This window comes from Medicago truncatula, chromosome 4 (assembly GCF_003473485.1).
Source record: "Medicago truncatula cultivar Jemalong A17 chromosome 4, MtrunA17r5.0-ANR, whole genome shotgun sequence".
Lineage (NCBI taxonomy): Eukaryota > Viridiplantae > Streptophyta > Magnoliopsida > Fabales > Fabaceae > Medicago > Medicago truncatula.
Genome location: NC_053045.1, coordinates 3,540,341 through 3,553,777, shown reverse-complemented (window position 1 = coordinate 3,553,777; position 13,437 = coordinate 3,540,341). Strand labels below are relative to the sequence as shown.

The 13,437-nt window shown below is 37.6% G+C and overlaps 1 protein-coding gene across 1 annotated transcript; it reads left to right on the top strand.

Annotated features, from left to right (window-relative positions):
• The first annotated feature begins 11,367 nt into the window (after positions 1–11,367).
• On the top strand, positions 11,368–12,741 carry LOC120580242 (cell surface glycoprotein 1-like). Its single transcript, XM_039833797.1, has 3 exons — positions 11,368–11,872; positions 12,098–12,386; positions 12,717–12,741. Exons 1-3 carry the CDS (start codon positions 11,368–11,370, stop codon positions 12,739–12,741), a joined length of 819 nt encoding a protein of 272 aa, XP_039689731.1.
• The last annotated feature ends 696 nt before the right edge of the window (positions 12,742–13,437 follow it).

Here is a 13,437-nt window from a genome sequence, read left to right as displayed (position 1 = left end):
ACCCATAAAAGCGGGGTTTTACCCTACCCATTGTGGGTATTTTTTGCGGGTATCCATTGGGTTTGTGTCCAATTGCCATCCCTACATACCAGGAGCGGTCCTGTGTTATGTGTGCATGTGGTATAACCCCACTCAACGGAGGTCTCAAAGTAATATGATGTCATCATGAGCATGATGTCATCATGAGCAGTCGTGATTGGCGCTATTATTTCTGAATGACCGTCGAAGTTGAGAAACCTTTAGTCACCTTTAACCCATCTTGGTCTTTTTAGGACGTAGTGCGGTGGCTAAACCAAGAGCAGTCTTGACTTTGGTCGACACGCGATACTACACTCAAACTAGACTTACTTATGGATGTTATTGGACTAGGAGCGGTCCTATACACCGATATGTTCATAAAGGAAGTTGTAATTTGGGAACTTGGTAGAACCCGTGATACAGGTACATTTGAAACCATAGTCCTTACCAAATGGCGTTGTTGCCCTTGGCTCCAACATTGTGAACTTAACCTCACCATGCATTCCATGTTCTTTAGCATAATCATGCATACATGCATTCATTTATTAAACCTTTTTCTCACTAATATCGAAGGACTTAGATAAGTTCTTGTAAACATCAAAGATATGGACCTTGTAAGAAGGAACACCTACAACTTCAAAAACCTTAACTAAGTTTTAGCTTTTGTTAAGAATATTTTCCTTGGTTTCGTTCTTACTTTTGAAAAGGTAACCAATTGCAACATCTTCACAATTTTCAAATTAAACAATGTTCCTTATCAAGTTTACAATTACTTTGACAAGTCCTTCAAAAAAAAATGTGTCTATTTTTGCATAAGCATAGCATGCATCATTTTGCATTCATAATTTCAAGTCCGAGTCTTACTCCGTGTCTTTCTACTAAAGGTCAATCCATCTCAAAAGGTATCCCAACTGTCGTCGTCCAAAGTCAACTCGCACCTACAACACTCGTGCAAACAAAAAAGAGAACGTATCAGTTTGAATAAGAAATCCACGAGCATTAGTGAAGAGGTAACAACACTATTGACGTTCCTTCCGCTACTTTTTGTTCAATTAATGTTTGTTTGTTGATTTTCGCTTTTAAAAAAAAAAAAAAATCCTTTCGTCCCGCCCGAGATGAAAGTGATCTTGTGTAGGGCTTTTTGCTTTAAGAATTGTCATCATTAATAAAAAGGTCGTTTTGATCCCGACTTTGTTTTCATTTTGTGCTTTTCTCTGGAAAAATGGTAATACAAAAAACCCAAAAAGTAATAATCATTTTCAAATATCTGCATAACCATAACTTGAACTTACTTGTCAAAAATCAACAATAAATCATGCATTAATAAACCCGTTGAACACATTAACCATGTACTATCTTCCAACTTTGAGTTCCTTGTATCCGAAGCTGAAGAAGACAAGAATGAAGAGACTCTCGACATGATCTCTCACATACTGGGGCATCTTAGCCGTCAAAGCTGCGAACAAAATATCAAAGAAGATTGCCCAGAAGATGGCTTTCATTTACAAAGACTGGCACGAAATGCTACCATTTGCACTTCATGAGTATTGTACTTCAGTACACATTTCAACATGGGCAACCCCCTCTTTCATTAACATACATCATGAAGGCCATGCTTCTCGTGGAGGTCGAAGTCTCGTCAATAGGAGTTCTGCTGAAATCCAAGCTTGATTGAATTTAAATACATGACGAACTTGTACAACCATGTCAAAAGAGGTTGAAACAAACTTCCAACAAGAAGGTTCATCCCCGCAAAATTCAAGAAAGAGACTTTGTGCCCAAAAAGGTGCTACCTTTCCAACTAGACTCCAGGAGCAAGTGGACGCCTAACTATGAAGGCTCATGTGCAATGAATTTTACAACTATGGATGGTGACAAACTTGTACTTCCTATGAATGCCGGTGCAGTCAAGAAATACTCTGTCAAACATAAAAGCTCGATAAGTCGCAAACCCGAAAAGGCGGCTTAGGCAAAAATGAGCGTCTCGGTGGACTGAAAACCCGAATGGGCGGTCCAGGCAAAAATTAGAGACATGAACAAAAATGATTATCCTGATAGATTGAAAACCCGAAAGGGCGATCTATGCAAAAGTTAAGGATCAAAAGACAAAGTAACTGCATCTGGTCGGGCATATTCCACTTGGGGCATCCAGCTATCAAAAGACCTCTGATTCGAAGCATCTGCAGATCAAAGACTCGGAACAGGGGCATTCAAAGTTGTTAGGGAGAATAGCGGTTATTTGTGTTCAATGTACCCTTCCCATTACATTTACCATTTTTCCAAAATTTTCAAAAAAAATCCATGGAGCCATGCCCTTGGCAGGTCACCACTCAATTCATCAAATTTGAGCCTGTGCCCATTTATTTGGAACTCTCATTTATTCTATTTGCAAAATTTCTTCTATTTTTGATGGCGATACTTAAAGCAAAAAATTTCAAAATACAAAACTTTTTTTACATCTTTTGAAAAGTGTGAACAACAAACACACTCTTTGAACTCGTGAGTAGGTGAAGTGTACATCAGCATCCGCCTTGAGAGCAGTTACATTCCGAAAGAGAAACATGGCCAAGCACTATTGAAAGGACATATGCCTTGAACAAGATGTTGTCACAGTAAAAAAAAAAATATTCAAAAAAAAAAAAATAAAACAAAAAATCAAAGCTCGCTAAGTTGAAAACCTGAAAAGGCGGCTTAAGCAATAGAGAGCATCCCGGTGGACTGAAAAACCCGAAAGGGCGGTCCAGACAAAAATTAGGGGCAAAAAAAAAAAAAAAATTCCCGGTGGACTGAAAATCTGAAAGGACGGTCCAGGAAAAAGTTAGGGATCTTTTAAAAAAAAAAAAAACGACTGCTGAAGCATACCAATGGAAGAACACTCTGTGTCGGTTTACAAATGGCGACTTCTTCCAAACTTTTTATCAACAATGGGCTTACCCCAAGGTGGCATCAATTTCTACCTTGTGCCAGGTTCTTACACCGTCAACGGCTCGATTTGTTCACAATAGTATCATCTCCAAGGAAGTTTGCCGAGTGTTTGTACTACGATGTCGGTCCGTCTCCCATCTTACTTGTCTTGTCTCGGTTCATCGAGTCACATGTCATATACAGTCATGCATTCACACAGTCATACATTCACACATTCATACATTCATACAATCATGCATTCATCAATATTTTCAGATATTCATACGTTTATACGTACACATCATATGCACAACATCAATTCACACATGATTGCATCAGTCGTCCAGAATCTTGATTCGGTCGTGTCTCTTCGGTTCAGTCTTAACTTACCATTGTGTCAAGCAGCAAGTTTCTACAAATAAGTGTCTTCCATTTACCTTCTTATCATCAAAGTGTCATCCCCGGCGTAAAGCCGTGCTAGTCATGACACCAATCAACTTCAATTTCAATTTCAAAACGTGTCATCCCCAGCAGTAGCTGTGCAAGTGGTGTCACCAGTCAATTTCAACTCTCAAGTGTCATCCCCAGTGTGACTGACCAAGTTGTCCTCTCATTCTTACCTTTGTTAAGCTATCTCATCAATAGTTAGGTAAAAGTATCATTTGTCTTTGTTAAGCTATCATTTCAACGGTAGTTAGACGATGATTTTTCTCTCATTCTTACTTTTGTTAAGCTATCTCATCGATAGTTAGGTAAAAGTATCATTTGTCTTTGTTAAGCTATCATTTCAACGGTAGTTAGACGATGGTTTTTCTTTCATTCTTACCTTTGTTAAGCTATCTCATCGATAGTTAGGTAAAAGTATCATTTGTCTTTGTTAAGCTATCATTTCATCGATAGTTAGACGATGTTTTTTCACTCATTCTTACCTTTGTTAAGCTATCTCATTGATAGTTAGGTAAAAGTATCATTTGTCTTTGTTAAGCTATCATTTCAACGGTAGTTAGACGATGGTATTTCTCTCATTCTTACCTTTGTTAAGCCATCTCATCGATAGTTAGGTAAAAGTATCATTTGTCTTTGTTAAGCTATCATTTCAACGGTAGTTAGACGATGGTTTTTCTTTCATTCTTACCTTTGTTAAGCTATCTCATCGATAGTTAGGTAAAAATATCAATCGTCTCTGTTAAGCTATCAATACGATAGTAGACAATCATTTTCCCCGGTGAAACTACATTCCCCTAGCGGAGTCGGACCCCTTTTTCTTCAACGAATTAGGGTATCCCATTATTGTTTCTCATTCCAGTCAAATCACATTTGTCGTCCTGCATTCATACTTGTATCACATGCATTCATAGCATCTTAGGTCAAAAATGGTGTACTTTGTATTTAAGTCTCTTCGACTCGTCAAATCAAAGATTTCATCTTCAAATCTCCGGACGAAGAAACTTAAATAGGGGCATCTGTCATACCCCAATTTTTGACCTAAGGCCCCACTGACACATGTCACTCGACTCTGCTCGATCTCTGATTTTTCAGTAAAAAAAATTCGGCAGGGAGGTATTTTAAAATACCTCATTTTTTGATTTCGAGTCGGACCCTCTTTTCTCTTTTTTATTTTCTTTCCATCTTTTATTAATTTTAATTTTAAGATAAGTTACTTTTTTTATTTTAATAATTTTTATTTTCCATCTTTTAATTTTATTTTTCTTTACATAATTTAGTTTAATTTGTTTTTATTTTTATTTCGTATTAGATTTATTTTATTTTTATTTTATTTTTTTTTAATTAATTAGTGTCCAAAAAAATAAAGTGTCAATAGGTCCAAAAATAAAATGCCCAAGGTCTAAAAAAAATTTCAAATCAAAGTGTCAATTTTAACATTCCTTTTTCAAAATTCACATAATTGTCCATCATTTCCATTAAACCAATTTTCCTTTTTTCATCAAACTCCTCACCTATAAATAGAGCCCTCATTCCACACAATTTCACACACCAAAAGTTCTCTTGAGTTGTCAAAGAACTTTTCTCTCTTCTCCCTCTTTAGCTTGTGTTGACGAGCTATTCTTTTCTTCTCCCTCTTTTTTCTGTCCCTTCGGAATAAGTCCCTTCGGTAATTTTTGCCCATTCGGTTGTCAATTTCTTTTATTTTCTTGCATTTTATTTCTTTTTAGCATTTTTGCATTTTTTTTATTTCTATTTAGCATTTTAATTATTGTTATTTATTTTCCAGCAATTAGAATGTATTTAGGTCCAATGTAAATATAAATGAGAAAAGTGTGTGGGTGTGTGTCCTTTTATTTCTTTACCGCCTTAGATATATCCAAAAATGCAAAAAAATTAGATTAGGGATTTTGTGGTGATCCAACGTCACTACAAAAATCCACGCGCTTTTATTTTTATTGCTCCGTTAGTTTAATTTTTATTTAATATTCCAAAAAACAACAAAAAACATGCAAATAATCAAAATCACAAAAATATTTTCATAATAAACCTTGATCCAAATCAAGTGACCGCATTTTTATTTTCTTTTCTTAACCAAACTTCAATCAATTTAACTTTACTTAAAGTCTCTTTTTTCAATATTAAAAAACACAAACAAATACTTATTTGCCACTTGGCTTTTCATTTTAAAACCTTTTTCAAAACTAATAAAAAACATAAAAACCAATCAAACGTCATTTTCTACCCCGAACTACGAGGTTTTGATCCCTCACGGGTACGTAGGCAGAGGACAATCGTCCTTTCAAATCAATAAAAAATGTAGATAATTAGGTCTTTATTTTTTCCACTTTAATTCCCTATTTTCAAAAATAAAAAGCAAGTTTATAGCACATTAATTAAATAAAATCAAGAGGTTCTCGTAGAGTACTACGAATATTTAGGGTGCTAATACCTTCCCTAAATATAACCAACCCCCGAACCCTAAATCTCTCAATATGGGGTGTTTTGAACTTTTTCCCCCTTTTTCTTAAAAAATAAAATGTTCAGTCGTGAAATAAATTAGTGAGTCAAACGCTAATCAAATAGCCTTGATCTCCGAAAAATGACGCAACAAAGAGCTATGTTACTTCTGATCATGTTAGCAAGATTCTGAGAAGCTTGCCTTCTAGATGGAGACCCAAAGTAACTGCTATTGAGGAAGCTAAGGATCTAAACACCTTGAGTGTTGAAGATCTTGTCAGTTTCCTCAAGGTACATGAAATGAGTCTGAATGAGCACGAGTCCTCTAAAAGGAGTAAATCTATTGCTCTACCATCTAAAGGAAAGTCTTCTAAATCTTCCAAAGCTTACAAGGCCAGTGAATCTGAAGAAGAATCACCTGATGGAGATTCTGATGAAGATCATTCTTTGAAGATGGCTATGTTGTCCAACAAACTTGAGTATTTGGCAAGGAAGCAGAAGAAGTTTTTAAGCAAGAGAGGAGGTTATAAGAACTCCAAGAAATAAGATCAAAAGGGATGCTTCAACTGTAAGAAGCCTGGTCATTTTATTGCTGATTGCCCTGATCTTCAGAAGGAGAAGTCTAAAAGCAGACCCAAGAAACCAAGCTTCAGCTCCAGCAAATTCAGAAAGCAAATCAAAAAGAGCTTGATGGCAACCTGGGAAGATCTGGACAGTGAATCTGGTTCTGATAAAGAAGAAGCGGATGATGATGCAAAAGGAGCCATGGGGTTAGTGGCAACAGTATCATCAGAAGCAGTATCAGAAGCTGAATCAGATTCAGAAGATGAAAATAAGGTATATTCCAAGATTCCCAGACAAGAACTTGTTGATTCTCTAAAAGAACTCTTATCACTATTTGAACACAGAACCAATGAGTTATCTGATTTAAAAGAAAAATATGTTGATTTAATGAAACAACAAAAAACAACTCTATTGGAACCGAAAGCTTCTGAAGAAGAACTCAAAGGGTTTAACTTCATATCAACAACATATGAAGACAGACTCAAGATTCTTTGTCAGAAGCTACAAGAAAAATGTGATAAAGGTTCAGGAAATAAACATGAAATTGCCTTGGATGATTTTATTATGGCTGGTATAGACAGAAGCAAAGTTGCTTGTATGATCTACAACACATACAAAAACAATGGCAAAGGGATAGGATATTCTGAGGAGAAATCCAAAGAATATAGTCTCAAGAGCTACTGTGATTGTATCAAGGATGGATTGAAATCCACCTTTGTGCCTGAAGGTACTGATGTTGTAACTGCTGTTCAGTCAGAACCTGAAGCTTCTGGTTCTAAGGCTAAGATTATATCAAAGCCAGAAAACCTCAAGTCTAAGGTTATGACAAAACCTGATCCTAAGACTTCAAAGATTAAAATTTTGAAAAGATCAGAACCTGTTCCTCAGAGTCTAATCAAACCAGAATCTAAAATCCTAAAGCTAAAGGATCAGAAGAACAAAGCAGTTACTGCTTCTGAGAAAACAATACCCAAAGGTGTTAAACCTAAGGTATTGAATGATCAGAAGCTACTCGGAACTCATCCCAAGGTACGAGGGAGGAAAAGTAAAACCTCCAGAACTAACCCAAAAAGACCCATGAAGATATGGGTACGTAAATCTGAATTGGTTAAAACTGCAGGTGTGCCTAAGGGCAAGAGAGAAACAAAAGTCATGGTACCTAGACAGCAGGTGTTCAAGGTATATGACAGGAGAGAAAGCTCTGTTCCTTACCCTTACCATGAAAGATGGAGGAGAAGTGAAGTTTGGTGGCAACCAAACTGGAAAAATCATTAGTACAGGTACTATTGGTAATTCCTCCATCTCAATTAATAATGTGTGGCTTGTAGATGGTCTAAAGCATAACCTATTGAGCATTAGTCAATTTTGTGACAATGGGTATGATGTCATGTTCAGTAAGACCAACTGCACATTAGTCAACAAGGATGACAATTCCATTACATTTAAGGGAAAGAGAATTGAGAATGTCTATAAGATCAATTTTTTTGATCTGGCTGACCAGAAGGTAGTTTGCCTTCCGTCAATGAATGATAAAAAGTGGGTATGGCACAGAAGGTTGGGACATGCTAATTGGAGATTAATTTCTAAAATTAGCAAGTTACAACTTGTCAAAGGATTGCCTAACATTGATTATCATTCAGATGCACTTTGTGGTGCGTGTCAGAAAGGGAAAATTGTGAAAAGTACTTTCAAATCCAAAGACATTGTATCAACCTCCAGACCCTTAGAATTACTCCATATTGATCTTTTTGGACCAGTTAACACTACATCCTTATATGGAAGTAAATATGGATTAGTCATTGTTGATGATTACAGCAGATGGACCTGGGTAAAATTCATTAAAAGTAAAGATTATGCAAGTGAAGTGTTTAGCAGCTTCTGCACTCAAATACAATCAGAAAAAGAATTGAAAATTTTGAAAGTCAGAAGTAATCATGGTGGAGAATTTGAAAATGAGCCATTTGAATCCTTTTGTGAAAAACATGGGATTCTCCATGAATTTTCTTCTCCTAGAACTCCACAACAAAATGGGGTTGTAGAGAGAAAGAACAGAACTTTACAAGAAATGGCCAGAACCATGATCCATGAAAACAATCTAGCTAAACATTTCTGGGCAGAAGCAGTTAATACTTCATGTTATATTCAAAATATGATCTATATCAGACCTATGTTGGAGAAAACTGCATATGAACTCTTTAAAGGAAGAAGACCCAATATCTCTTACTTTCATCAGTTTGGATGTACTTGTTACATTCTAAACACTAAAGACTATCTGAAGAAATTTGATGCCAAGGCCCAAAGAGGAATCTTTTTAGGTTACTTTGAAAGGTCAAAGGCGTACAGAGTGTATAATTCAGAAACACATTGTGTTGAAGAATCTATGCATGTTAAATTTGATGATAGAGAGCCTGGAAATAAAACTCCAGAGCAAAGTGAAAGTAATGCAGGTACAACTGAATCTGAAGATGCATCAGATTCTGATCAACCTTCTGATACTGAAAAGTATTCAGAAGCTGAATCAAGTCCAGAAGCTGAAGCATAATACATTTCAGCTGCAAGTTGTTGTACACAACTACTTTGGATGAAACATCAGTTGGAAGATTATCAGATTAATGCCAACAGTATTCCCATTTTTTGTGATAATACTGCTGCTATTTGTTTGTCAAAGAATCGAATTTTACATTTTAGAGCCAAGCATATTGAGATCAAACACCACTTTATCAGAGACTATGTTCAAAAAGGAATTTTAGATATACAATTCATTGATACTGAGCATCAATGGGGTGATATATTTACAAAGCCTTTATCTGTTGAAAGATTTGATTTTATAAAGAAAAATTTGAACATGCATTTTGTGTCTGATTAAAATTTGCTTGCCTTTGAATAAGAAGTTTGGTTCTGAAGTCTGTTAAGAAGCAACTGGTCCATCAGAAGCTCTTAACTGAGGTTCTGAGGAAAATGTGCTTCTGAAGATGACGTCAGCACTAAAACTTCAGAAGCTGTATTCTTTACTTCTGAATAGCAAGGTTAGTGGGATCGTTAGCAGTTACTTTTAGTAATAGTTGTCCCATTAACCAAAGGTTAGTTTTCTGAAAAGTTTCTGACGTGGTCTATTTGTATTGGAGTATAACAAAAAGGACAATGATGTTTTATATGCATTTAAACGTACTAACACGCGCCCCCTATTTGTCCTTAATGCTATGTTTGTTTGTCTCTTTTGAATTGCAAACGTTTTGATAAAAAACACTTAAACAAACACACACTACTCACTTCACAACTCACACTTTCATTTCATCTTAACCTTCTCTGCTAAGAAACTCTTAAACCCTAGAAAACCCTCTTCGTCTTCATTCAATCAAAATGGCTTCATCAAGTTCTGCACCTGGATCTTCTTAAAACATGCAACAACAAGAGGCTCCTGCCTACGAGATCAAAGGAAGAACCATGTCCTTGGAGGAATGGGAACTAAAAATCCAATCTGAAAGTCCAGTTGATTTCAACTCCTTGGCCGCTCACAACTGTGATGTTGGTAAATTCTATGAAACTCAAGGCTTGGGGAGTTACTTCAATTTTTTGAACGGTCCAACCTATCAAACGCTGGTACGACATTTCTGGGTCAGAGCCAGCATCTATGATAGAGAAGCTGCAAAAATTGAAGAAGCTGAGAAAGTGCTCCTTAATCCAGAACTTAAAGGAAAATCTAGAAAGGAAATGGGCTTGGAACCATTTTCTCAGACTCAGATAAGGTCAAGCATCATGGGGGTCCCTGTATGCATCACTGATGATGTAATTGCTTTCGTCCTCAGAAGGCCAGTAGAAGGGGAATATAAAGCTGGAATTACAAAGCCCAAGGACAGCCCCTGGAATGATGTTGTGAATCAAACCCTCTTCAACAAACTCAAAAACTATTCTTATTCTGATATGTCACCTCACACCAAGGTGATGCTGAAGATTCAGAATGAGAATCTGCTACCAAAAGGTGGTGGTAGTGATCAACCGTCTCTGGAGCACTAAATCCTTTTACACTTCTTCATAACTGGTGTAAAAGCAAATGTGCCCAGATACATATTCAGACACATGGTTCAACAGCTCAGAGAGAGCCAGCTGAAAAATAGGTGCTGGGTGCCATATGGGAGGCTTCTCTCTAAGATTTTCCATTAAGGAGGGATTATCAAAATGCTGAAGGAAGCAGACATCTTCTCTGATGAATAGTTGGGAACTGTTAGAGGGAAGATCATCAATGCTGAAACTCTGAAATCAATGAAGCTGATTGGTGTAAAGGATGTCAAGAAGCTACCCACAGACTTGAAAGAATCTGATGCAAAATCAGCTTTGATGCCCAACTTTCCCCCCATCTGCAAACAAGATCCTTTGGATGTTCAGATGAACTATATCAGGGAACATTTTGAAAGGACCAGGGAGAAGATCAGCTTGAAGGATGTGCCTGAGCAGATGTTTGGAGGAGTTCTTCCTGTTGCCAAGAGCAGGAAGACAAAAAGCAAGCCCCTTTCTAAGGAGGAATACTTGGAAGAAGAAGAAGCTCAAAGAAAACCTTCCAAGAGGTCAAGAAAAGATGTTAAGGTTGAGGTTGCAGCACCAAAACCCAAGAAAGCTAAAACTGCAAAGACTGAAAGCTCTAATGTTTCTGCTTCTGAAAAGGTTCCTGCTTCTGAAGAAGTTCCTGCTTCTGAAGAAGTTGTTCAGAAGCAAAGAAACAAAAAGCCTGAAGTTCAAGCTGATGCTACCAGAAGGGAAGCCGCTCTTGATGCAATCAGAAGCAAGAGAGCAAAGGGAGAGAGAAGCGTTCAAGAGCGTATGAAAGAAGCTGCTGAACAGCTCAAATCTAAGGAAAAGGAACCAAGCCCTAAGAAAGCTAAGATTACTGAGCCTATGGAGATGCCTTGTTTCAGACTCACTCCTGAACAATAGCAAGAGGCTAGGGACTATGCTGCTGCTGAGATAGCAAGGAGGAAGGAAATGAAGGAAAAGTATGAGAAGCAAAGAGATGAACAGTTGAAGGCAGCAGGGTATGAGGTTGCTCCTGAGAAAGCTGCTGAAATTGCTTCTCTAGCTGCTGAGATTGCAGAAGAAATTGTCAAGGAAGGAACAGCCTTGTTAAGACAAGCTTTGAAAGGAAAGCATGCTTCAGGAGCTACTTCTTCAGAACCAGCTTCAGAAGCTGCTCAACCAAAAGCTCATTCTTCAGGTATTCCTGCTCAACCTAAAGCTAAAATCAATACTCATATTCCAGACCTTCCATCCTCACCCTCATCATCATCCGCCACTAACTCAGATAATGTTCCTCTGAGTCAGCACCTCAATAAATTTCTTACAGGTTTCAAACCTACAATATCTAAAACTTCAAATACGATAGACTTTGAGCAGACGCAAATCAATTTCTCTGAGCAGAGGATAAAAATCTATGAAAAGTTGAATTTGCCTGCTGATCATTTCTTTCAACCACCCATGATTGAACCAGTTAGTATCCAACACCCAGAAATCAACCCTGAAACCAACCCACAAAATAACCAAACTCCACAAAGAGCCTCTGAAGTTGTTTAAGAAGCAATTTCAGAAGACCCCCAACAACAAGATACCTCAACACTTCACAATTTAGAAAAACATTTAGGAGGAGAAATGCAACCAACCCCCACAAAGGCCTTTAAAATAGTCCCTGAAAAGACTATTTTGGAAAACCAACAAACAGAATCCCAACCAGAAATCATCCCTGAGCAAATTGTTCCTGAACCCACTGTTCCTGAACAAGTTGCATCTGATCAAGAGCAAAGTGTTCCTGAACAAACTGTTCCTGAACACATTGCTTCTGAACAACCAGAACAACCACAACAACCAGAATCACCAACAATTGATCTAACCTCTCCTGAACAACAAACAACTTCTGACCAACCTTCTACATCTCAAACAACCATCCCTGAACCTACACCTATTCCAGACACCATTCTGGAATCTGAATATATTGATGAAGAGCTTATAAGGTTAAGTGATGAGATTCAGAGACTGATTCTTCTCAGAACAGTTCCTGTACCTCTCATTCACTACCTTGATCAATGGATGGATCTGAAGAAGGATTTCAATGAGTTGTTGGATCAACTTAGCACAAAATGCATCTCACATCACTCTGATATGCTGAAGAAAATGTTGGATGATATGCATGAAGCTGCAAGAGTAATGGATGAAAGTGGAGGTTGTGATTTTTTTTTTTTTTTTTTTGGATTGGGTGGATGAAAGTGGATTTTGTATGGATGGTTGCGGTGGGAATGGTTTTTGTGGTTGAATTGGGTATGAAATTTTGTGCATTGGTGAAGGTTTGATGGAGATGTGGAGGTTTGAGGTTTTGTGGTTACGGAGGTTTTAGAGAGAAGTAGGAGGGATGAGAAGGGTTTGGTTTGAAGAATGAGGGAAGAAGATGAAGGAAAATGAGATTTAACCTTACCTGAGGTCGGGCACGGCCGTGCTGAGGTTGGCACGGGCCGTGCCAAGTTCCTGGAGTTTGGCCTGGATTGGGAAGGGCAAGGTCTGGCACGGCCGTGCCAGTGGGAGCACGGGCCGTGCCAAGGTTCTGGAGACCGGGACTTCAAAAATTTTCTTTTTCTTGAATCATTCTTGGACAATTACCTACAAAATAACTTAAAATAAAAAGAAACAAATAATACAAAATCAATTAAATACGTGGGTTGCCTCCCACGAAGCGCTCGTTTAAAGTCATTAGCTTGACGGTCAAAGGGTTTCTCTATCTTATACCCAATCTTTCGCAAAGGGATAATGGCATCAAACTGACATTCTCCCCCAAATCACACATGGCTCTTTCTATAATCTCGGATCCTATGACAGATGGTTTGGAAAAACTCACAGGATCCTTAAGTCTAGATGGCAATTTGTCTTGAATGATTCCAATAAGTTTCCTAAACTGCTCATCTAGTTTGGACTCGTCAAACCCGTGTGGGAAAGGAATGTTTGGTTCATATTGTGGTGATATGTCAGGCTTTTCACTCTCTATCACAACCTTCTCACTTAGTGGCTTTTCAC

What these genes read in the sequence shown, in the direction of transcription:
- LOC120580242 (XM_039833797.1), top strand. Translation starts at nt 11,368, where the DNA reads ATGAAGGAAAAGTATGAGAAGCAAAGAGATGAACAGTTGAAGGCAGCA. An exon ending in ACCCATGATTGAACCAGTTA is followed by an intron (nt 11,873 to 12,097) that starts GTATCCAACACC and finishes ACCAACAAACAG; the next exon opens with AATCCCAACCAGAAATCATC. An exon ending in ATTGATGAAGAGCTTATAAG is followed by an intron (nt 12,387 to 12,716) that starts GTTAAGTGATGA and finishes GCATTGGTGAAG; the next exon opens with GTTTGATGGAGATGTGGAGG.